The sequence below is a fragment of the Carassius carassius genome, chromosome 16 (assembly GCF_963082965.1).
Source record: "Carassius carassius chromosome 16, fCarCar2.1, whole genome shotgun sequence".
NCBI classification, from domain to species: domain Eukaryota; kingdom Metazoa; phylum Chordata; class Actinopteri; order Cypriniformes; family Cyprinidae; genus Carassius; species Carassius carassius.
Window position 1 is genome coordinate 33,624,695 of NC_081770.1, and position 27,336 is coordinate 33,652,030.

A 27,336-nucleotide genomic window follows, 5' to 3' on the forward strand; every position below is an offset into this window, starting at 1 on the left:
AACTCGTTGACAGAAGATCCGAAGAGGCCAGCGGGAGTCAGCGGGGCGTCGAGAAACAAAGTACATTCAGACTCTGCCATGTCTGACAGCGTCAGCCATAGATGCCTCTCAGCCACAGTAGCGGAAGCCATAACTCGTCCCATGGCCTGTGCAGCGGACTTAGTAGCGCGAAGAGAGAGATCCGAAGCACTCCTCAAATCCGCGAGAGAGATAGCCTCAGGTCCCATCTCGTCCAGCTTACGGAGGAGATCACCCTGGAATATCTGCAGCGTGGCCATCGTGTGTAGTGCAGACGCAGCCTGCCCGGCCTGCCAGCGGCTTCAGGAAAGGCTCGTCCCGCTGAGATGCTATCGGACGAAGCTTGCTTCCTCTCGTGATCCAACGATGCGTGTGCTTCGCTGAAGAGATGAAAAATCAGGTGAGTCAGCCTTTTCGAGCTCCCTTTATAGGGCTAGGCCACACCCGTTTCGGCGGGAAGTGGCATGGAGGGCGCGAGCGCCCTCATTGGTCTGATGTTGCATCAGCCTGTGCTCGATAGGCTTATGCAGTTGCCGCAGAGCAGCCAAAGAGCAAGCGAGCCGTCTCGCCTATGGCTGTGTGCTGCTGCAAATGCGCTTTACAATAATTCAAAATTAAGGATAATTTTTTGCTTCAGTGTATCGTGAAAAGAGACTTTTCCCCTAGCATCTTAGCTAAGACGCAGTACGAGAGAACTCTCGTAAGAGAACTGAAAAAACGCTGAACGAAAGACTTTGTGCATTGCGTTCATATTATGCTGTTCTGTGGCCACGGATTTTCTGGTCTTGTCTTTTTCTTGCAGGACCCTGTACGTTATATTAATAGGCCTACTAATTTGGTTTTAATCGTTTAATCACCACCACAGCATCTTGTCTCCATTGGCAACATGCACGATTTCTGTTGATTGCAAGTGACGTCACAGGTAGCGGAGAGTGCAAGTAGCGATTGCAAGTGACATTATTTTTACTTGCATGTATGCATATATATATATATATATATATATATATATATATACATATATATATATATACATACATACATACATACATACATACATATATATATATATATATATATATATATATATATATATATATATATATGGTTATATTTATAGCTATATTAGAATAGATTGCTTTAAACTGTTAAAATAAAGACAAAATTAGGTATGCATTTTATTCTTAGAGGGCAACAAGAATATAGGAAAAGTTCTCTGCTAGCTTAAATAAGTATTAATATCTTTGTTCCTATAAGTCACATGACATGACAAAGTGAAAATGAAAGTGTCTCTCTTTTTTTGCTTTCGGTGTGTTATGTGATTTCAAGGAACTGTTGTGGTGTGATTTCAAGGTAGCCTATCAGGGATGTGCAGAGAGTTACTCAGGGGCTGGGGCTCAAATGTAAAACTGAGGTAATGTAAAGAAAAAAAAAAGGTCAAAAGTTTGGATATACTATTTTATATTCTTGCAAGAAGTCACTTATGGTCGTCAAGCCTGCATTTATTTGATCAAACTTTGTAATACTCTAAAATACATTGCTGTTCTTTTTAACTTTTCATTTATTAATGAACCCCAAAAAGTATTACAGGTTACAAATAAAATAAAAATTAATCAGCCTATTAGAATGATTTCTAAAGAATCATGTGACTCTGAAGACTTGAAAGAGAAAATTCTGATGTGATCACCGAAATAAATTATATTATATGAGTACAATTTAATTATTCTTTTATATACAGTTTTTTCTGTATTTTTGTTCAAATAAATGAAGGCCTAATGAGCATAAGACACTTTCATAATGCTACATAATTATCAAAAATGGTAATATAATAAAGTCCTAACAGACCTGTAAATGGCACTTTGGTTACATTAACTATGATAGTTTCATGAAATTAAATGGTGTACCATACATACATATAAGTGAATTGAATACTGATTACCATTATTGCGACTTCTTACAGTGCAATGGCTTTCAAGGTTTTGTAGTCATTAGCATCTATTTTCTCTACAATGTAGTTTGATTTATAAAATTAAACAAACCGTAGATCCAGATCGCTCGACAAATGTAAGTTCATCTGTCCATCTAATTTTCAACTAATTTATGAATGCGACCCAAAGGCACTCACTGAAAGTTTCTGAACAGACTGTGAATATCAGTCAGTAAAGCAAAGCAAAGCACACACAATCACAATGCCTCAGATTTACAGATATGTACAAATAAACAGGACATTTCTGACTTTTAGCGATTAATTACAGTTTTGTGCACATTGTCATGTTAATTATAGTTCAAATGTTGTTTTATTGGGCACAATATCATTGCTATTTGTCTGAGAGGGGCACTTTTGCATCATTTTGAAAAAAGGGCGGGGACTTGAGTCTCTAGAGCCAACTGCCCTCCACCCCCGCATGTGCCTGTAGCTTTTGTGGTTATATAAATGCCAGCAGAAAACCTTAATTTGATACTTATACCTCTGAAAGAGAGCTGAAGACACACACAGAGAGAAACATCAATACTCAGGTAGGACTTTATTTGCACTTAATATTATCTCTGTTATTTTCATTTATAATTAGTTGATATTATATATATATATATATATATATGTTAGACGCTTTGTGCTCTGTTTAGTTCATATTGACAGACTTCGGGCAGACAATTGCCATATAGGCATCCAGTGGGACTGGTAGAGAGGGGTGACACTCGCATATATGGATACATGAACAAGTAGCGGTTTTTTGTTTTTTTTGAGAAGGGGCATTTATAATCAACATCTCCATAATACATCGTGTATACACTCACTAGACAAAGACTGACCGCTTTAGGGGCCGTTCACATATCGCGCCTAAAAACGCGTGGAAAACGCTAGTCGCGCCGCTTTCTCCTTCTTTCCAAAGCGCTCGGGCAGTTGCGCCCCTGAGGCGTCTGCCTTTGCTAAGCAACCATGACGTGCTCTCTCCATGAAAACGCGGAAATTTCAGCAAAGGATAAATGGATTTGCAGCTCTAAAAATCGCTTGCAGTAGCTCTGCTACTAAATTTATTTCAAATATCCATATACAGCTATGTTCACCTGTTCCTTCATCTTGGCTGAGCTTTCAACGCTGTTATGGGAAAGGATGAAGCTGATTGGTTAGTTCTTGTCACATGACCCGCGGCGCGCTCGCGGTATTCTGAAAAGTTGAAATGTTTTTAACTCGATGCGGTGCGGACGCGCCTGGAAAAAACAGGCGCGTCTATGGAAGGCCAAGAGGGTCAAATACACGTGAATTTTAACGCGTCAACAACACGTTAAATACGTGTATTTCACGCGTAAACAACACGTATTTAACGCGTTAAATACGTGTTGTTTACGCGTGAAAAATCAGCGCGTATTTAACGTGTATTTCACGTGTTAAATACGCGTTAAATACACGTGAAGTACACGTTAAAAATCAGTTTGAACGGGTCAATGTCATTGGCTGCTGAGGACTTGGGTCAAACCACTTCTGTCTTTTTTTTTTTGTCTTTTTCTCTTTTCTTTTTTTGTATAGCCTATAGAAATAATATATTTAAGTTTCAGTTTTATGAAAAAATAAACACATTAGTGGATATTTTAGCTTTAATAGTGGTCACTCTTAAAGGGTTAGAAGTAAAGCAACAAATCTGTTTTATGGATGGTAACTGTAAAATTATTACTGAAATATAATTAGTAATTAGTTACACTACTAGTTACTGCAAAAGTAATATTATTAAAATAACTAAATTACTAGTAACTACTTACAGCTCAACTCTGACTTTCAGTAATATATATATATATATATATATATATATATATATATATATATATATATATATTTGGACATTCTCCTGCTGAGAAATAACTGATAAAAATGTAAGAAAAAATTTTGTGCTCAAGAGAAATTATTTATATCCGTCTTATTTGATATTCAATATCTCAGGACATAAATAAGGTAAGTTAAAGTGTATCTGTTTCAAATGTTTTAGTGAAAGTATAAGACTTAAGTTAGCATCAAGCATTAACATCTGTGTGGGGGAAATAGTTACAATAGAGGTAAGGTTTAAGATACAAACCATTGAAATCAATATCTGTCTTTAGAAAACAATCATCTTAGTAATCAACAGCTTTTATTGTGCTTACATTTACAGCTATCGCCAGCAGGTGGCACTTATTGAAACCTCTTTTGGTTCAGCGAATATGCACTCATCAGACAATCAGTAATTAGCTACACAGGTGATGTTATAAGACATAAGCATTTAAGACTTTCAGGATTAAAATGAGAGCTTGTACTAGGGTCAAGACAACAGAAGTTTTCTACTGCTACCACCATACCACCGTGAACCCCCCCATTGCATCAATATTACTAATCATATTTTTCAAGCTGCTTAATTAAAACCAAGGAAAAATAGATATCATTTGAAAGCTTCGAGTCTGAGCATTACAATGCATTTAGCATGTTGATCAACTCCAAAATAGTGCCAAGTTATTTGCTGAGAAATAATAATAATAATAATTTTGCCATGTACTCTAATATTTATAAAAAATGTCACACAATTCAGATACTCATGTGCCATATGTCATCTGAAAGGTCTCATGAAGTAGAATAAAAAAACAGGGCTCTAGGCTAATTTTTTGCACTTGTTACACTAGTGCACCTAACTTTTTTCTTACAAGTCCACTTTTTTTAAATCGCTGTCCTAAACAATATTGACTTGTAGCCTAAATGATTAACTAACAATCTGGTCAACATAATGTTCTTTATTTGAAGCACAATTCTACAAGAAAGGTAACTTACTGAAAAAGTTTTGGTGCAAACTTAAACTCAAAACATCTTAAGATATATGAAATAGAAATAAAATCTAAATTAAGGGTTTTAAGGGCTTCAAACTGAACATATCATGGCTCAATGTCTTATGGACTATCCTCCACTGCAGTCACATGCCCCTCGGATGGCCAACTCCTGTAGTTTGTCCTTCGTGATCTTTGGCCTTTGGCTTATCCAGCTGGCCACACTCTCTCTAGCATCAAAATCTTCCAGACTTGGGTCTCTACACTAATTCTGATCAAATCTTCACTATGTCTGAAAAAATGGGTGTCTGATTTGAACAGGTGAACAGTCCCTAAACAGCTTATACTTATTGGATCAGCTATTAAAAAAGTTCAGTTTTGTATGTAATAGCAAAGTGATTATATTTTGTTTCATTTTTTTTTTTTATTAAGTTAATTTAGAAAAGCATTTGGAGCATTTTATGTTTATTAAACATATTCTTCATTTGCTGGTGTTTTTTCAGTTTGCATGTGTTTTCTTAAGTTGCAGCGTGTTGAGCTTTCTCGGCCACCGTAAAATATAGTCGAAATCAGCACAGCCATTGTCGTATGAGTATTTGATTTCATTAGTCAATGTCGTGAGTAGGATTTTAGTGCAGATTGATATCTTTGAGAGTTGGTTATGTAGTCTTAATGGACCGCGTTTCAGTCATTATAATATTCATTCCGTTTTCTGACAACAGAAACATTAAAAAACAGTTTTATTGAGAATTTGGCTGCCTTAAAATGCAGTACGCACTTACTTCATGCATATGCTAATCAGTGTATGACGTCATCTAGCGAAATTTAGCAACTTTTCAGCAGGGGGGGCATGGTTTCATATTTTTTTGAAGCACCCCTGGGCACCGCCATTGGCTAGTGGACCCCCACCTGCTGTTAGCATTCCACTGACTCCCATTCATTTTGGCGTCACTTTGACAGCGTATAACTTTACATGTGAGGCGTTTAAAGACTCCATTTGTCCAATAATTATTTCTAAAGAAACACGAAAATGTATAAAAGGCTCCATTACCTTGTATCTTACGTTATGGTCCCGTAGAAGCAGTTTTTGTAAAAAATAGGCTAACGATTGTGTCATAACCAGCGACTCTCTGTCGCACAGTAGAGAAATTACTGTTGTCAGACAGGTTGCTCACGTGACATCTACGTCATCAAGCTCAGTTTGAGTCTCTGCAGTATGCTCGACCCCCAGGAAGTCAATTAGAAGCACACACTTCCTGGAGTTCGAGTGTTCTGCGCAGACTCAAACTGAGCTTGATGACGTAGATGTCACGTGAGCAACCTGTCTGACACTTGTAAATCTTCTAATAGTTGTGCCAAGAGAAATCTGAATCACCCACCGAATCTTGCAGACGTTGTTGAACAATTTTGTCCCATTGCTTTTATGGACTCTCTATGGGCTTCTCCCTTGACTTCATGCCTCCACGTCCCCCCAATTGCCTCATAGACAGTAAAAGATTGCCTGCGAGCTTCTCCTCCTGTCCATACAGTAATTTCTCTACTGTGCGACAGAGAGTAGCTGGTTATGTTTAATTACCTGCTTACCTTTAGCTACGTTTTCTTGAGGTAAAGGAAAGGGAATATTTTGGTTTGCTATGGAAAACTGTAACAGTCTAGCGTGAATGCACAAGCAAAATACAAGAAATGGTCAACTTAGCAAGCTAATCACAACTCTTTATTCTTTGCCAATAATATAACCTATCTCTATAATATAATATTCTAAAACAATATCAATCCCCATAGAATGTTGTTGTCCCTGAAAACTAAATGTCATAGGGTCCCTGTTAATGCTATTACCTTTGTATCCTTCACGTCATTGAGCAGATGACATGGATATTCGAAGATATTTTAGCAAAGAGAAAGAGAAGCAGCCGCAGGAGATTGGCAGGTCAATTGATTCTGAGGGAACCTGTGTGATTGAGGTCAGAAATGGTCTATGTCTATGTCTAAGGATTGTTTTGTTGTCTTCTAACAATAAGCATTTGTTGGCATGTCTAGGCACTAAGCATAGCCTAAACTAAATTATTTCAAGTCAAGTCAAGTCACCTTTATTTATATAGCGCTTTAAACAAAAGACATTGCGTCAAAGCAACTGAACAACATTCATTAGGAAAACAGTGTCAATAATGCAAAATGACAGTTAAAGGCAGTTCATCATTGAATTCAGTTATGTCATCTCTGTTCAGTTTAAATAGTGTCTGTGCATTAATTTGCAATCAAGTCAACGATATCGCTGTAGATGAAGTGTCCCCAACTAAGCAAGCCAGAGGCGACAGCGGCAAGGAACCGAAACTCCATCGGTGACAGAATGGAGAAAAAAACCTTGGGAGAAACCAGGCTCAGTTGGGGGGCCAGTTCTCCTCTGACCAGTTGAAACCAGTAGTTCAATTCCAGGCTGCAGCAAAGTCAGATTGTGCAGAAGAATCATCTGTTTCCTGTGGTCTTGTCCTGGTGCTCCTCTGAGACAAGGTCTTTACAGGGGATCTGTATCTGGGGCTCTAGTTGTCCTGGTCTCCGCTGTCTTTAAGGGATGTAGAGGTCCTTTCTAGGTGCTGATCCAGCATCTGGTCTGGATACGTACTGGATCCAGGTGACTGCAGTGACCCTCTGATCTGGATACAGATTGGATCTGGTGGCTACGGTGACCTCGGAATAAGAGAGAAACAGACAAATATTAGCGTAGATGCCATTCTTCTAATGATGTAGCAAGTACATCGGGTGTTATGGGAAGTGTTTTCGGTTCCGGTTTACCTAATTAATGCAGCCTAAAAATCCTTTAACGGATTTGGATATTAAAAGCATATTAGTATGTTATGTGTAAACCAGGTTAAAGAGATGGGTCTTTAACATAGATTTAAACTGCAAGAGTGTGTCTGCCTCCCGAACAATGTTAGGTAGGTTTGTGTGACTGTGTTAAGTGCATTTTTGGGAAACGCACGTGAAACAATAATTGTTTTCGATCACAAAATTACTTTTTTTCAGAAATGCATTTATAAGGTTTTAGAACCTTTTTTCCATTTTCACCTCAAATTGAGCTGTGCCTCCCCCGAGCCACCACTGCTGCATATTTATGCGGGATATACTCTGGGAGTAGCAGTTATTGACATAGTCATAACCATAGCAATAGAAGGTACAAAATATGTGAAAATGAGCATTAAGATAGAGCACCCTCATTAATTTCAGAAGCACCCTCAGTCATTATTTCTGGAACCTGGTTGATACGGTTTTACTGCATATTTACACTCAAAAAAATGACTCTTTAAATGAACATTAAAAATCCTGGAAAGGATTTCCACATGATTAAGTTGTTTTATTTCATAATTATGCAATTCTGTTATTCCAGTTTAATGTACTTGGGTAAACTTAATTTATTAAGGTTGATTCAACTTATTTACTATGGTTGGGCACAGCTTAATTTAATAGTGTCAGCCCAACTAATTTGCAATGTGTTGGACCAACTCATTTACTTAAAGGGTTAGTTCACCCAAAAATCTAAATTATGTCATTAATTGTGAAGCAGACCGACACACAGAGCGTCTGAACCGAACTGATTCTTTGGGTGAGTGATTCTGAACTGATTCTGTGCTAATTTCATGAGCGCTGGTAAACCGAAGGCTTGAATCAAGGGCAATCATCGCCAATGACGCCATTACGTAGAGCGCAAAAGAACCGGTGAACCGTTTTCTTCAACTGGTTTATTGAATCTGTCACAATCCACACACAAGAACAGAGGACAGGTAGATCCAATAGCAGTTAATGTTTCTTTAATAAGGGAAAACCGTTACATCAAATCCAGTCCAGGCAGGGGTCAAAACCAAGGTGGCAATCAAAACTCAACAGAAACAAAACACACAGGCATGAACAGGACTCGGAAGTGGCGTGATCAATACAAGGACTTCGTGACACATACTAAAACAGACAGGGTATAAATACACAGGGAAATGACAATGCTAATGGGGAATAGACTGAGTGCAATGATTAATGACCAGTGACAGCTGAGTGCAATGAGGAGACAGAGATCGTGGGGAATGTGGTTCAGGAAGTGACAGACACCGTGGGGAAGGAGGACATCTTGTGGTTACCCAGGGAACACAAACCAGACACTGTGACAGAATCGAACTGTCTGAAAGAAGTACTGGTGATCCGAAAACCGATGCAACCGGTTCTTGACTCGTGAACAAGTCAATGTTTTGTTCCTTATCTGGCTCGGCTCGGTGTTTATATTCAGTTCTCTCTTCACAGCAGTTCAGTCAGTGTACTGTTTGAGTAAATGAATTACTCCAGGATATTGGTTTGTTTGAACTCAGAGGGAGTGTCATCCAGAATAAAAATGTTAACAGCTTAAGTCATTTGTGGATTAATGCTTATTGGAGATGAGAACCGTTTCAAATGATTCAGTTCGATTTGGTGAACTGGTTCAAAAAGATCCGGTTATATCGAATGATTCGTTCGTGAACCGGATATCACAAACTGCAGTGTTTTGAACTCTCTCACAACAGACACTGAAGACAATGATGAATAAAGTCGTAGTTTTTGCTATTTTTGGACCAAAATGTATTTTCGATGCTTCAAAAAATTCTACCTGACCCTCTGATGTCACATGGACTAATTTGATGATGTTTTTCTTACCTTTCTGGACATGGACAGTTTAAATGGAGGGACTGGGAGCTCTCGGACTAAATCTAAAATATCTTAAACTGTGTTCCAAAGATAAACGGAGGTCTCACGGGTTTGGAACAACATGAGGGTTAGTTATTAATTTCATAACTTTGATTATTGGGTGAACTAACCCTTTAAGTTGATCCAATCTATGCAATTTAAGTTAGCCTAAAAAGTGCTTAATGCTGAAAGAAAGCCATTTAATCACGCTGAAATCCTTTCCATGATTTAATTACATTAATTCAAAGAATATCTTTTGAGTGTTAATACATTAAAACCTTTTTACCACACTCAAAAAAATGAAATGTTGGGTTTAATTAAAAATATTATGTCAACGGGTTCCAAGAAATTTGTTTAAGTAATCTCAACAAACAATAATTTAGTTCATTTTACAAAAGAAGTTTAAGAGTCAACAAACAACAATTGAGTTAATTGTACATGAAAAATGTAATTAATGATGACAAAAATGTTTGAATAATGCCATTTTAGAAACGCCACCCCTTTTAATTAGGATTTAATAAGTCCACAACATCAAATCAATCAATCAGTGCAGCTGCTCAATACAACTCATCACATAGACCTTTTTGTAACTACAGTTTATCAAACATATCACAAACATATTTGAAATGCAATGTTACATTTCAAACTGTTTGCTTGTTTGGTTCTGTTCTAAAATATATCAGAAAAAGTTCATTAACTCAATCTTGGCTATTTATTACCCACGTACGTATCTAATAGTGCTACACTTATGCAAGAGGGTGACAGAACAACAATTATCCATAATACATTGCAAAATCCTCAAAACAATCCTGCGAAAACAAAACCATCAGTTATCGCCTTGCCGGACTTTGGCCACCCTAGTTTCACGATGATGATCGACAGTGTTGGGAAGGTTACTTTGGAAATGTAATAGGTTACAGATTACAAGTTACCCTGTTTAAAATGTAATAGTAGTGTAACTTTTTCAATTACTTTATTAAAGTAATGTAACTAATTACTTTTGAGTACTTTTTGATTACTTTTCTAAATTTGTGAAAATTAAAGAATAATAAATAAAAGCATATGCATCAACTTAAATACAGTTATCTAATAAGCATGTGACGTATTCTGTGTAATAAACTCCTGAAACATTGGTGTTTTTTTAAACTGCTGTCTTTTTGTATATGATGATAGTTTTCTCAAAATAAGTAAAATGCACATGAAGTGACACAGAGCAGTTCTAGAAATTATGTTTATGTGCTCGTGTACTCCTATATTGAGGCGGCAGAGGTTGAAAACACTGCGAGCTTCAGTAGGCCTATGTGTAGTAAATGAAACCATGTCTTTGCCATTAATTTACAGGAGGGGCGGACTGGGAAAAAAAATCAGACTGGAAAATTCAAACTCATACAAAAAAATTCATGGACAAAACTATTTTTTGTATGGACCTGACATAAAAAAAGATTTAAATCTTTAATTTGGGGACATGCAAAATAATTATAAGTTCTCTCCTGAACTGCACCTTCACTTCCTTTTTTCTCTTCAGTCTCTTTATTTTGCCCTGTTATCCATCTCTCTCATGACTTTAATACTCAAGATTGAACAAAACTATACTTTACAATACAATACTCTACAATACTACAATATCTTTATAGAAAAATCCTAATACTGTACACGAGTCATGTTTTTCCCTTACAAAAATTAACCTTGCTTTTATTAGCCTATATAAAAGTAAAATAATCTTGTTTTGTTTTTTTGCAAATGGATTTGTATTTGTTTTTAAATAAATACAATTGTAAAATAATTTTACATTTTTGGTTACCACATTTAAACAATAGTAACCATTTTCTCTGGATTTATAGTTAAATATTAAAATGTTAATTTTCGTAAGGGTTGTGTTTGTCTGTCGTAGCTCCCCCTAAACCTTTAAAAAAATCTTAATTTTTTTCAGATAAATTCCTACTGTAACAATACAACTGATAATAATGATGTCCTTTATATAGTAGGCTATTTTGAGTGATGACTTATGAGCAACGTCCTGCTGCTTGATTAAATAAATTAAAAAAAACAAAGACAAAAAAGCATCTTTACAGATGAAACTGACCTGAAACCCTGAACAGTAGTTCTGCTTCTCTGCTCCAGCTGTGCGCTTCCACAGTCCACACTCTCTCTCTCTCTCTCTCTCTCTCTCTCTCTCTCTCTCTCTCTCTCTCTCTCTCTCTCTCTCTCTCTCTCTCTCTCTCTCTCTCTCTCTCTCTCTCTCTCGCATTGATTACTCTGAGTCTGATCCAAACCGTTTGGCGGAGGCACGGAGAGCGCGCGAGTCATGACTAACAATTCATGATTTATTAGAGATTTAATTATTAAATGGCGGATTCGCAAATGATCGCTTTAGTACATTCGGCAGACAATTATACAATAATGATATTAAATAGTGGAGCAAAATCGGCTGCCAGGCCACCGGGAATTGTCCCGGTTCTCCCGGTGTCCAGTCCGCGCCTGATTTCCACAGACACGCAGAATGTGCAAGTCATATATTGCATTTTTGGGGCTTAATATTCACAGACACTAGTCCATGTCATGTTTTGATTCAAGTGTACTGACCTACTTTTGATTTAGTCATCCAAAACGTGGCATATTCCGTCCGCGTTAGGCATTCCGTTTTTATGACTGGATTCTTCGAGCCAGACTGTGTTTCCGCATCCCGGAAATTATTAGGGCGGTATGTCTCAGAATAGTCAGCGCAATTTGGGAAAGAAATCAGTTAAATCTGTATGTGGATGTGTGTAAATATTCAAATGTAATCCCCTTTGTAATCGTAAAAAAATTCATAAGTAACTGTAATTTAATTACTCATTTTTTCGTAGTAACTGTAACTAATTACAGTTACAATAATTTTGTAATTAAATTACGTAGCGCCGTTACATGTAACTAGTTACTCCCCAACACTGATGATCGATAACAGTTGATAAATTAAAATTTTCCCAAAACCTGTCACGAGCAAGAATTCAGAATTCACACAGAATTCAGTCTGTTCTGAGGGCGAAAAATGGTTTACCAAATAAAGTAGCCACTGAGTGTACACACTCTTGCATACTTGCAAGAACTTAAATCATGATTACAAGAAATGGACATTCTGTTGATCTTTATAGGATAAAGGAAAGCCGGTAGATGAGAAAAACGTCAAACCTGATGTCAGTGCAGAAATGATCAAGGCAACTGTATCATCTGACTCATCATGCAGTGACATGGGTAGGAAAACACAATAATCACTGCACTACTCGTTTAAGAATAAATAAATGATCAGATTTGTACTTATGTTTTGATACGTTCTGACATTTTGATACATTCATTTAAGGGCAGTTCTTTGGTGTTTATTTGAGATCACACATTTCCCAGTCTGACCATTGTGTTATTTGAAAATTCTCGGTCAGGACAATCTGGACATGAAATCCTTCTATTAGGTTCTACTAGGATTTCAGCTGATTTTAGCTGCCATATATATATTTGTGGATAGAAATAGGCCTTAATGATATATCCGTTAGAAATGTCTGAAAAATGACACTACTATAATATAGAATAAGAAATCTAAGTGGTTTCAAAATCATGTAATTTATTATTATTTTTATATTTCTTAAGGTGAACCTTCAATCAATAAAGACGCAAGAGAAACACACATGGTAAGTTATGTGCACATTTATTATGTGACTAGTGTTTACTTAAACTGTTTTAATGGTTAAAATGGGGAGGGTTGGGGGAAGGGGTGCTGTCATGGTCAACAGCTGACAAGAGAAAGTTATAAAGAATTAAGAGTTAATAATTCAGCTAATCTGCTTATTACAGAGAAGCCAAGAAGTCCAATTAGACCCTGCTGGCAGATGTCATTACATTACTATGTTGTCTTGATTCAAAATGCATCTTTCTCAATTTATTGACTTTAAAAAGGTTCAGTACTTTAGAACTACTGATAATAATAGTTATCAAAAACAACAACAACAACAAAAATAACAGTTTCTTATATTGGCAGACTATGTGGCTGCTTTTAATTCATAATGTTTGGTGGCCATGGGGCGCTCATTGGTTACTCAGGAAAAAGGTGGATGGAAGCCTGTATGAGTGTCGCTCCTCTGTTTCTCAGCAGCTCTGGGATGATACAGGATGAGTCAAATCAATCCTTTCGAATATAGTCTGACTTCTTTTATTCAGAAACATTATAGACACCAGTTTACAGTCAGAAAAAAAAACAAATGCAGTGTAAACTGTAATATTAAGCTAATTCATATTCACAAAATAAGATTTGCAAATGCATATCCAAACTTACATTCACAAAATATGATAAAACAAAATGAAAAGCAGTTGGCAGATACGTAAGTATGCTTACACGTTATTAAATGTTTCTGTATTCAGTGGATCTGTGAATTGACTGTGCAATCTGCATTTGCAAATAGTCATGTGTATATATGTAAGTAGCACTGGGTTTATACGTGTGTGAATAGACAAACTGTCAATATTTATGGATGACATTATGCTCATACTAGCCAGTTTGACATCAGGATGCAGTGTTAAATTATTACACACTTTTCCCTTTTCATTTGTGTTGTTTCCTTCCATTATAGAATCTCTTATTATATAGGCCTACTAATTTCTTAATATATTCAACATTCATATACGTTTAATGTTATACATTTTTTACTGTTACTGTGTATTTATTTATGTAAATATGTATCTACGTATATGCTTGGTTAAGTAACCGATGTAGAATCTATGCTGGTAAAATGAAGATAGGATGAAATTCAAATACAGAGTTCTGGCATGAAAGTCTAGATGGCACAGTCTGATACGTCTAGTTCAATCTGACCTGGTGACATCATTGTCACATGGCAGCTGATTGGTTCTCTCCTGTGTCGGTAGCCAATGAGCTTAAAGCTCAATACTCAATACCTGGCATTTGTTTGCCATAGCAGTTTGCAGCTTGCTTCAGAAACCCTCCACCTCCCCCAGCTCCACCTGTATAGATCTGCTACGAGGTTATTAATGTATGCTAAATGGGGGTTATTCATATGTGTTATATGTGCAGCAGCAGTATTTCTGACATGCTCACAGCAGCATGTTGTGGATGTATTGGCAGTAGCAAATCTCGGTACATGCTCTGTCAAAGTAGCAGCAGCAGCAGTGTAGCAGATCTATTCCACCAAGACCAAACACCGTAACAATGTCATGTACATTACCATGCCATACCCTCCGCAAGATTATTCAATAATAATCTATGTAATTATTTTACCATAATTTCATCTGCTTTCTGCTTTTCATCTCCTCATCTTTTAACTAGTAGAAGAGTTAAAAAAGTATTGCTTTGAATATCAGACTAAAATCTGGTGTGTTAGCCTGGTAATACCAAACTCTGCTACTTAGCTTTGCTTCGTAGACAGAGTCTGGAAGGTCATAACTGACTCACAAGCGTTTTCTTTCTTGTGGGGGCTGCTTGTCTGAAGTTTAAAATCATTGGTTACCTGTAAGCCAATCACATAACGTTTGGTTATGACGTGGGTTATGTGCCTGCTCAGCCACCTCTAACTTCCACTGTAAAAACAGGAATGCCCAAGTTTCACGTTGATGATCGATAACAGTTGATAAATTAAAATTTTCCCAAAACCTGTCACGAGCAAGAATTCAGAATTCACACAGAATTCAGTCGGTTCTGAGGGTGAAAAATGGTTTACCAAATAAAGTAGCCACTGAGTCAGAGCCGGCCAAGCCACTAAGCGACCATTGCAATTGCAAAGGGCCCCGTAGCCAGCAGAAGGCCCCCTAGAGTCACTCTAAAAATAATTGTTTCTGCAAGTATTCTCATAAACACAGTCGGTTATGTTTTAAGTGAACGTATACAGTGGCCTGCTGCTCAGAGAAATTCGCTGTACCGGATAAATCTGTCTCTCTCTCTCTCTGTAAAATAGACGACATTAAAGGGGGTGTGTTTCAAGATACGCAATGGAGTAGACCAAACTTAACAGGGAGGGAGGGCAAAACACTCATGCAAACAAAACATATCGGCCACGGCCGCGCGATCGACTCACTCATCCAGATGGCCTTCCGCCCCTGAGCGCAACTGCCCGAGCGCTTTGGAAAAAAAGTGTGTGTGTGTGTGTGTGTGTGTGAACTCACTGGGCGCGTTGACACCATATACAGTAATAGAAATGGACACAGCGACCCCATTGGATTCAATGGAGACAAGTGAAGTCGTTATCTCTTTATTCCCGGGACAACTTTGCCATCGGAAAGGGTGTGTCTGCCACGGGCTGTCCACAGGCTGCGCTCCAGACTGACCACACATCGTGACATGTTACATTTCTTAAATAAAAATTGAAAAAAGAAATTATCGCGGCCGAAAAAATTATCGAGCTCATTTTTTTAATAGTGCGATTAATTGATTTATCGACTATCACGACAGGCCTACTATTTACATCATTAAAATAAAGTTTACGGAAACTCCTTTTTCCTCATCAATCATTCTCCATTCATAAACGTTATTCAAAAAGGGCGCGTCTCGTGCACGGTAAAACTCTCTCCAATATATCATATGATATATTTACATTATAATGCTTGATCTCTAGATAAAAGGCTGTGGATTTGCATAAAATGACTTTATTTTGTGTATTTGTATTTTATGTTTGTTGCTGTTTTTAAACGACTCGCTACCGTCTGCCTGTTAGATCACACACATCGCAAGGACTATGAATCGGCATCAAACGCACAATAACTGGAATTTAAAACTGTGAAGAAACAAATGATCAATAAACTGTTGGACAGATATACATTAGGATTTGTGCGCTCGAAATTTCCTCGCTTTGTGCCGTGAACTTTTAAATGCCCACTTGAGCAGCGCAGCGCTGCACACTGTGACTCCATGTTGCTTTGAGCACATCATTCTGCACAAATATGGATTTTAATAGTTCTATTGAAATATTACCTAATTCTTATTATTGTTACTATTAATCTTGTTTGTGGTGTTTTAGATGTTATTGTTAATTTTGTTTATTTGAAAAATTCAAACATTTAAATGTTCTATTTATTATTATATATAATATTTTATTTAAATGTTATTCTATTGGCTCGATTTCATTTAAATTATATATAGGCTGTTGTTTGTGCCTCTTAAACTCTGGTGTCAATTAAAAATGTTTCTTTGAAGGTCAGTGAAAACCACTTTATCAGTCTTCTTATTCAGCAAGTGTGTGTTCGTTGAACTGCACTGCCATTCAGCTCAGTGGTATCATAATTTTCCTTTTAGACATCAAACATGGAACTCAACTCAAGAACTCTTTTATTGTCATTCTGTACATGTTGCCACATAAGAACAAAATACTTACTCAGGACCAGCAGCGTAAAAAAGATAATTAACATACAGCATACATAGAATAATTTAAACATAATTTAATAGACTAAAAAAATGTAAAATAACATAGTAGGTATAATATGTACAGTATACAGTATGGGAAGTCGTGGCCTAATGGTTAGAGAGTCGGACTCACAATCGAAAGGTTGTAAGTTCGAGTCTCAGGCCGGCAGGAATTGTGGGTGGGGGGAGTGCATGTACAGTGCTCTCTCCACCTTCAATACCATGACTTAGGTGCCCTTGAGCAAGGCATAGAACCCCCAACTGCTCCCCGGGCGCCGCAGCATAAATGGCTGCCCACTGCTCCGGGTGTGTGTTCACAGTGTGTGTGTGTGTTCACTGCTCTGTGTGTGTGCACTTCGGATGGGTTAAATGCAGAGCACGAATTCTGAGTATGGGTCACCATACTTGGCTGAATGTCACGTCACTTTCACTTTCACTTTTCACTATAGTTATAAGGTAGTCATTGCTTTTCTTTAGGCCTTACTTAAAACGGTCAAAGGGGCCTCCAACCGAATTTTGCTTAGGGCCCCCAAAGGTCTAGGGCCGGCTCTGCACTGAGTGTACACACTCTTGCATACTTGCAAGAACTTAAATCATGATTACAAGAAATGGACATTCTGTTTATCTTTATAGGATAAAGGAAAGCCGGTAGATGAGAACAACGTCAAACCTGATGTCAGTGCAGAAATGATCAAGGCAACTGTATCATCTGACTCATCATGCAGTGACATGGGTAGGAAAACACAATAATCACTGCACTACTCGTTTAAGAATAAATAAATGATCAGATTTGTACTTATGTTTTGATACGTTCTGACATGTTGATACATTCATGTAAGGGCAGTTCTTTGGTGTTTATTTGAGATCACACATTTCCCAGTCTGACCATTGTGTTATTTGAAAATTCTCGGTCAGGACAATCTGGACATGAAATCCTTCTATTAGGTTCTACTAGGATTTCAGCTGATTTTAGCTGCCATATATATATTTGTGGATAGAAATAGGCCTTAATGATATATCCGTTAGAAATGTCTGAAAAATGACACTACTATTATATAGAATAAGAAATCTAAGTGGTTTAAAAATCATGTAATTTATTATTATTTTTATATTTCTTAAGGTGAACCTTCAATCAATAAAGACGCAAGAGAAACACACATGGTAAGTTATGTGCACATTTATTATGTGACTAGTGTTTACTTAAACTGTTTTATTGGTTAAAATGGGGAGGGTTGGGGGAAGGGGTGCTGTCATGGTCAACAGCTGACAAGAGAAAGTTATAAAGAATTTAGAGTTAATAATTCAGCTAATCTGCTTATTACAGAGAAGCCAAGAAGTCCAATTAGACCCTGCTGGCAGATGTCATTACATTACTATGTTGTCTTGATTCAAAATGCATCTTTCTCAATTTATTGACTTTAAAAAGGTTCAGTACTTTAGAACTACTGATAATAATAGTTATCAAAAACAACAACAACAACAAAAATAACAGTTTCTTATATTGGCAGACTATGTGGCTGCTTTTAATTCATAATGTTTGGTGGCCATGGGGCGCTCATTGGTTACTCAGGAAAAAGGTGGATGGAAGCCTGTATGAGTGTCGCTCCTCTGTTTCTCAGCAGCTCTGGGATGATACAGGATGAGTCAAATCAATCCTTTCGAATATAGTCTGACTTCTTTTATTCAGAAACATTATAGACACCAGTTTACAGTCAGAAAAAAAAACAAATGCAGTGTAAACTGTAATATTAAGCTAATTCATATTCACAAAATAAGATTTGCAAATGCATATCCAAACTTACATTCACAAAATATGATAAAACAAAATGAAAAGCAGTTGGCAGATACGTAAGTATGCTTACACGTTATTAAATGTTTCTGTATTCAGTGGATCTGTGAATTGACTGTGCAATCTGCATTTGCAAATAGTCATGTGTATATATGTAAGTAGCACTGGGTTTATACGTGTGTGAATAGACGAACTGTCAGTATTTATGGATGACATTATGCTCATACTAGCCAGTTTGACATCAGGATGCAGTGTTAAATTATTACACACTTTTCCCTTTTCATTTGTGTTGTTTCCTTCCATTATAGAATCTCTCATTATATAGGCCTACTAATTTCTTAATATATTCAACATTCATATACGTTTAATGTTATACATTTTTTACTGTTACTGTGTATTTATTTATGTAAATATGTATCTACGTATATGCTTGGTTAAGTAACCGATGTAGAATCTATGCTGGTAAAATGAAGATAGGATGAAATTCAAATACAGAGTTCTGGCATGAAAGTCTAGATGGCACAGTCTGATACGTCTAGTTCAATCTGACCTGGTGACATCATTGTCACATGGCAGCTGATTGGTTCTCTCCTGTATCGGTAGCCAATGAGCTTAAAGCTCAATACTCAATACCTGGCATTTGTTTGCCATAGCAGTTTGCAGCTTGCTTCAGAAACCCTCCACCTCCCCCAGCTCCACCTGTATAGATCTGCTACGAGGTTATTAATGTATGCTAAATGGGGGTTATTCATATGTGTTATATGTGCAGCAGCAGTATTTCTGACATGCTCACAGCAGCATGTTGTGGATGTATTGGCAGTAGCAAATCTCGGTACATGCTCTGTCAAAGTAGCAGCAGCAGCAGTGTAGCAGATCTATTCCACCAAGACCAAACACCGTAACAATGTCATGTACATTACCATGCCATACCCTCCGCAAGATTATTCAATAAAAATCTATGTAATTATTTTACCATAATTTCATCTGCTTTCTTCTTTTCATCTCCTCATCTTTTAACTAGTAGAAGAGTTAAAAAAGTATTGCTTTGAATATCAGACTAAAATCTGGTGTGTTAGCCTGGTAATACCAAACTCTGCTACTTAGCTTTGCTTCGTAGACAGAGTCTGGAAGGTCATAACTGACTGACAAGCGTTTTCCTTCTTGTGGGGGCTGCTTGTCTGTAGTTTAAAATCATTGGTTACCTGTAAGCCAATCACATAACGTTTGGTTATGACGTGGGTTATGTGCCTGCTCAGCCACCTCTAACTTCCACTGTAAACACAGGAATGCCCAAGTTTCACGTTGATGATCGATAACAGTTGATAAATTAAAATTTTCCCAAAACCTGTCACGAGCAAGAATTCAGAATTCACACAGAATTCAGTCGGTTCTGAGGGCGAAAAATGGTTTACCAAATAAAGTAGCCACTGAGTGTACACACTCTTGCATACTTGCAAGAACTTAAATCATGATTACAAGAAATGGACATTCTGTTGATCTTTATAGGATAAAGGAAAGCCGGTAGATGAGAACAACGTCAAACCTGATGTCAGTGCAGAAATGATCAAGGCAACTGTATCATCTGACTCATCATGCAGTGACATGGGTAGGAAAACACAATAATCACTGCACTACTCGTTTAAGAATAAATAAATGATCAGATTTGTACTTATGTTTTGATACGTTCTGACATTTTGATACATTCATTTAAGGGCTGTTCTTTGGTGTTTATTTGAGATCACACATTTCCCAGTCTGACCATTGTGTTATTTGAAAATTCTCGGTCAGGACAATCTGGACATGAAATCCTTCTATTAGGTTCTACTAGGATTTCAGCTGATTTTAGCTGCCATATATATATTTGTGGATAGAAATAGGCCTTAATGATATATCCGTTAGAAATGTCTGAAAAATGACACTACTATAATATAGAATAAGAAATCTAAGTGGTTTAAAAATCATGTAATTTATTATTATTTTTATATTTCTTAAGGTGAACCTTCAATCAATAAAGACGCAAGAGAAACACACATGGTAAGTTATGTGCACATTTATTATGTGACTAGTGTTTACTTAAACTGTTTTAATGGTTAAAATGGGGAGGGTTGGGGGAAGGGGTGCTGTCATGGTCAACAGCTGACAAGAGAAAGTTATAAAGAATTTAGAGTTAATAATTCAGCTAATCTGCTTATTACAGAGAAGCCAAGAAGTCCAATTAGACCCTGCTGGCAGATGTCATTACATTACTATGTTGTCTTGATTCAAAATGCATCTTTCTCAATTTATTGACTTTAAAAAGGTTCAGTACTTTAGAACTACTGATAATAATAGTTATCAAAAAAAATATTGGTTTCTTATATTGGCAGACTATATGGCTGCTTCTTTTAATTCATAAAGTTTGGTGGCTTAAATAAATAAATAAAGAAAGAAAGCCTTTCCTATGTTCCACAAATGACTTTTCCCCAGAAATCTCATGTGGCAGTCTATGTGTGGAAATAAGAAACAAAATCATAATGTGTCTTCACATTTTTTGCAGGTTCAGTCACACTTACCCACAGTGTTGCTGTGGGTTTATTACAGATATAATGTCTAAAACAATTTAACTGTTTCTGATATAAGGATACAAATAATGCAAAATATGCCTCTAAAATGCATCATCCCTTGTCAGCTTTTTTCAGATGGAAAATAATTTGTATAAGACCACTGTTTTAGACTCCAAGACAAAAAAAAAGATAATATTAAATTGAGCCCGGGAGGCAACTGTTGTACTTATACTGTCTAAAACCAAAATGTGAAGAAATGAAAAAATAATACAACCTATCAATCTTAAAATGAGCTACACATCCTTTCTGCCTGAAAGGTTTGGTTTTCAGGATATCATTAAATGTTTCACTTGTTGAAACTGAGTAGTAATAATAATAATAAATTAGACAGAGGCTGCAGATAAATTAACATACTAGTATTTTCTTTCACAGGCACCTGCAGAAGAGCTTAGAACAGAAACAAAGAAACCAGATCAAACAGAAACCGAAAAAGAAATGATTACAGGCTTAAAAATACTATTTGACAGACTTCATCTTAAAGGCAACAAGGATCATAAACTGAAAGCTGCAGATTTTCTTCAGATAAGTAAACATTCATTACAGTCCAATGAGTCTTGTGCTGAAGAGGAGTTGATTCAAACGTTCATACAAAAACTACTGATGATGGACTACAGAGCAAGATACATTACTGTTAGAGATCCCAATGAACAAGATCTGATACAAGAAAGACATGGTGCCTCATCTGAATGTGACATTTTCGAAGAAATGTTTTTGTCTAATGAAGAAACAAGTCAATCTGGGAAAATTCACTCGATGGATGTTCAGATGGCTGTGTTTCACTGTGCTGATGGTTTCCTGAAGCAGCTGATGGTCACTAAACTGTCCCAGTGTCAGTACGCTCTGCCTCTGCTTGTTCCTGATCCATTCACACAACGGATTGAGTTTCCTCTCTGGACATTCAGACAAATTCACAAGAGCTGGAAGATCAGAAACACCAACAATGAAATCATCAGTCAAACCCAGCCTATCTACAAGGCAGAGACTCCAATGGTGTTTTTCTTCAGGTTTGGCTCTGTGTCTTCATCCAAGTCTCAGCTGATGAACAGTCTGATCAATGAGAAACACAACACATTCTTCCACAGGAACTGTCCAGGCAGCAGCAGAACCAGAGTCCTGATGGATGGAGTGGTGGAGATCGCCTGGTTCTGCCCTTCTGGAACAAATGATGATAAATTCACTGACTGCACTGCATTCTGTAATCTACATGGAGATGCAGGAGACCATGAGAAACAGCTGCAGATCTTCACTGAAATGGCCGCAGTCAATGTTGTTCTGCTACCACGACTTAAAAAGAATGACAGAAGAATGATAAAAGTTCAAGAACTCTACAAGAACTCAAAGCCTCTTATTTTTCTTCTTACTGAGAATGCTTCAACTCTCATTAAAACACAGAAAGGAAAATACAATATTGGTCTGAAAGACAGAAATCAGTCAGATGTATCTGAAGAACTCAGAAGAGCTATAAATGCTTGTCTCTCAGATTCATCTCACACTTTCAGACTTGAAGATGTGTCCAAACACCCAGATATCGGAGTAGATGCAGAAAATGATGAGGATGACTGCAAGAGAGGAAAAGAAGCAGCACAGCACATGATTGATTTACTGGAGAAGAAAGATCTGACAGAAATCAAAGAATCATTTCTGCCCCATCAGGGCAAACTGTGGCATCAGTGGAGTCAGAAGAACAAAGAACTACATCGCCCTCAAGGAGATGATATAGAAATGGACACCAGTAGAAAACAAACAGAAATTAAGAAACTCCGTCAACAGCAGCAGGAATCAGACATTAGTGAGTTTATGAAGGTCTTTATAGAAGAAATTGACACAGATGCTGCAAATAAGATTTTTTTCCCCAAATGGCTCAGAATCATCCTGGATGAATATACATCAGGTGATCTTTCTGCACTACATCACAAGTATAATGAAAAGTGGTCAACAGTATTACAACTGAAGGAGAAACATGATAAATCTGAACAACTCAAAGCTGAACAAACCAAGCTTGAGAAAATATCTGAAGAACTTCAAAATGCAACCTTTGGTTTGGAGCACATCATGAGGGAGATTGGTCAGATCTATGAATCATGTTCATCTGTGGGGGAGAACAAGAAAGACCTGAAAGACATCTCTTCTCTCGCGAGTCTTGCAGCAGAAATGATGACCTCTGGATTTCCAATGGAGTTGATGGATGGAGATGCTGCTCATGTTCCTGTGATCTGGATCTCTGCTGTTCTTGATCAACTCATCCAGAAACTGGGAGACCAGAGAGTATTTGTGCTGTCAGTTTTAGGGATCCAGAGCTCTGGGAAATCCACCATGCTGAATGCCATGTTTGGACTTGAGTTTGCTGTCAGTGCTGGCAGGTGCACCAGAGGAGCTTTCATGCAGCTGGTCAGAGTGTCAGACGAGATGAAAAAACAGATGAACAGTGGGTCAGACAAAATGAAAACAGATTCAAACATTGACTACATTCTGGTTGTCGATACTGAGGGTCTCCGTGCTCTAGAACTGGCCGGAAGAACCACAAGACACCATGACAATGAACTGGCCACATTTGTTGTCGGTCTTGGAAATCTGACCTTGATCAACATCTTTGGAGAAAACCCATCTGAGATGCAGGACATTCTTCAGATTGTTGTTCAGGCCTTCCTGAGGATGAAGAAGGTCAGACTGAATCCCAGCTGTGTTTTTGTGCATCAGAATGTCTCAGACATAACAGCTGGAGACAAAAACATGGAGGGAAGGAGACGACTGCAGGAGACACTGGATGAGATGACTAAACTCGCTGCTAAAGAGGAAGTCTGTGATGTTGAACGTTTCAGTGATGTCATTAGATTTGATGTTCAGAAAGATGTGAAGTATTTTGCTCAGCTCTGGGAGGGCAGTCCACCCATGGCTCCACCAAACCCAAAATACTGTGAGAACATTCAAGACCTGAAGAAAACTATCATGTCTCATGCCTCAAAATCAGAAGGAACGAGACTGAAAGACTTCAAAGTTCGTATTAATGATCTCTGGGAGGCTTTACTGAATGAACGATTCGTCTTCAGCTTTAGAAATTCTCTGGAGATTTCAGCCTACAGGAAACTGGAGACACAATACAGCAAGTGGTCCTGGAGGCTTCGCAGCTCCATGCTGGAAACTGAGAACAAACTACACAACCAAATAGAAAATGAAGCAATTCACGAGGTTCAAGAAACTGATCTTCACAAAGAGTTGAAGAAGACAAGTGAAGAAGTGAAAAAATCTGTGGCAGAATTCTTTGAGAAAGACGCAGATGCAAATATACTGATTCAGTGGAAAACATCATTCGACATTAAAATCAAAGAGCTACAGGAAAGCATTGTAAGAGAAACAAAGAGGAAATTAAATGAAATTCTTAAACAGCGAGACCTGAAGAAAGAGATTGAGGCTCAGAGGACACATCATGAAAACACTCTCTTTGAAAAGAGCAAAGAACTCGCCTTAAAACGCAAAGACAAAGCAAATGATGAAGAAACACTAAAGAAAGAGTTTGGTTTGTTTTGGGACCAGTGGATGAAGTTAATCAGCAGAGACACTCCAACAATCAGAGACATTGACATAATGAGAGATATGAGAGAGATCCTAGGTGACATCTATGAAAGTATTAATGCAGACCACCGGAAGGACAGCAGGGATATTTTATTTGTGCAGAGTTATTCAGATTATGTACAGTTAAAGAAATCAAGCGAATTTTTCTCAGAAGCCTTCAGAGTAGTTAAAAATCTGCTGGGTTGCAGTCTCTCTAAGGAGGATGAAGCCCAAATAAGATCATTAGTCAATGATGTTGTTCTGCAGACAGACAAAATGATTCAGTCATTTAACATTTCAAAGATGGGCTACAACATTAGCTACATTCAACAACTCATAGATTACATCAAAGCAAGAGTACTTGAACATGAGGAAGGACCAGTGAAATATGTGTTCAAGAATGAATTCTTCATGGACTTGGTTCTTTCCATCTGTAAGAGAGCAAATGAGATGATCGCTGAGCAACACAAAATGTTCAAAGAGGCCAATGATCCTGAAATATATGTTAAGAAAAAGAGAGCAGAGTATTTTAGTATTTTTCTGAAATACTGTCATGGGGCAAAATCAGCTGCCATTTTTGGTGAGATAATTTGTCAAAAACTCAAAGAACCCATTGAACAGAGTGTATACAAGAAGACCGCCAGAGAGTTAGCAAATGATATGAGAACAGACTGTCCATCACTGAATGGAAACAGGTCAAATCTTGAGAAACACATCCTTACAAAACTGGCAGAAGAGGAGAATTTTAAAAAATACATGAACTACATCAAAACTCCCAGAGATCATTTCAGTGGTTTCATCAGAGAAGAAGTCAGTGACTTCATCACTGATAAGTTCAATGAACGTGTTTTACCCAAGAAGAACAAGAACATTAAACTCCTGCAGCAGAAGATCATAGAAGAAGCACATGCATCTACTGAACATGTTCAAGAGAACAGAGCAGATGCTGGTTTGTGGTTGAAGAGATTCACACAGCATCTCTCAGATGAGCTGATCTTCTCTGAAAAAGATCTCAGTGGAGTCGCACATGATGATGTTGATGATTTTAAATTGCTAGAAGATGTAATAAAGAAAGAACTTCCTGCTATAATGAAAGACATCAGCAGTAGATTCAACAGAAATAATTTTCCAGAAAAACTGGACGCCAATATCAGGCCAGATCAGCTTTTGATTGATGACTTATGTCAGTGCTGTTGGGATCAGTGTCCATTCTGTGGAGCCATCTGCACCAATACCATAGAAAACCATGATGAAGATCACAGTGCTGTTTTCCATGGAGTGAGAGGAGTAAATGGGGCCATATTCAAGGATACAAAAAACTTGTCTGTTTGGATCTGCACAACATCAGTGGCAAGCAGTGATCGATTTTTTTGTCCCAGTGATGAAACAGTCCCATACAATGAATACAGAACAGCAGGAGGAAAATACGCTGAGTGGAGCATCACCCCTGATCTCTCCGAACTGCCCTACTGGAAGTGGTTTGTGTGCAACTTCAAGACAGATCTTGAAAAATACTACGATAAGACATTTGATGGTAGTGGTGAGATCCCACCTGAATGGAAACAATTCTCAAAAAATGATGCTATAGAGAGTTTGAAAAATAAATACAACTAATTTAACAAGTAAAGTAATTTTGTTTAGGTCTAGACCTATCATATGTGATATAGAGAACACAGATTGAAATGATTTTGTTCCTGACTTGACTTCTGAAATCCCTTAAACTTCAGAATTAGAGCATTGCTTTAGTCTCCTTTGCCTTGCCCATTTCAAACGCAAAAACATTGAAACATATCATACTCATGTTGACTATGTAAGAGGCCATTTTTTTTTTCTTTGTAGGATGTCAGAACTCAGTTGCAGATTTAATCTTCATATGAATGCATAAACTGTATCACAGTGCAATGTATCTCCATGCAATTCCTTACAGATGTTACCATGATAAACAAGTATTTTCCAATTAGTGTTTTACTCAATAAATGTAATCTGATTACAGTAATATGATAATGCATGTGTTACTGAGATAAAATAAATTATGTGTTACTCCCAACCCTGCATGTGACACAGTTAAGTTCTGAATAAATGTATGTTACTTCAATTCGATTGTTCTGTTTAATATTCATATCACATCCATTTTCATCACGCAGTTTAGTGGACTGAAACCTACAGTACATATTCAAATTCAATGTAACTTGATATATTCAAGTGATCTTACTATGACTACGGATAGCAGCTGCAAGCATTTCAGGATGTTGAAATGCTTGCAGATACATGTCACATGAATAACTCAAGGGCCATGGTAAATAAGGTAAATGGTCCTCCTGACATAAATGATATCTCATAATGCCTAGGTCAACATATTTTGTTGTCCCTGGAACATAATTTTAATCCAAAAATGTAGTCTTGACCATATCCCTAAACCTAAACCTAAACTTAACCATTAGTAATCCATAAAATCAGAGGAAATGATAGATGAATGACACTGATATACAAGCACCAAACACTGATTGTAAGCCTGAACTTCACAA

At 37.3% G+C, this 27,336-nt stretch overlaps 1 protein-coding gene across 2 annotated transcripts; it reads left to right on the top strand.

Moving 5' to 3' along the window:
* Positions 1 to 2,445: 2,445 nt before the first annotated feature.
* On the top strand, positions 2,446 to 26,906 carry LOC132160177 (interferon-induced very large GTPase 1-like). 2 transcript variants are annotated; one of them, XM_059569919.1, is made up of 7 exons: positions 12,632 to 12,726; positions 13,114 to 13,154; positions 17,504 to 17,603; positions 17,991 to 18,031; positions 20,166 to 20,265; positions 20,653 to 20,693; positions 21,635 to 26,906. In XM_059569919.1, the coding sequence occupies exons 1-7, from the start codon at positions 12,681 to 12,683 to the stop codon at positions 26,423 to 26,425; spliced, it is 5,160 nt and encodes a 1,719-aa protein (XP_059425902.1). In that variant the 5' UTR covers positions 12,632 to 12,680; the 3' UTR covers positions 26,426 to 26,906. The 2 variants fall into 2 exon arrangements, with proteins under 2 accessions (XP_059425903.1, XP_059425902.1); XM_059569920.1 differs by lacking the exons at positions 12,632 to 12,726; positions 17,504 to 17,603 and adding an exon at positions 2,446 to 2,532 and having other exon boundaries at positions 18,021 to 18,031.
* The last annotated feature ends 430 nt before the right edge of the window (positions 26,907 to 27,336 follow it).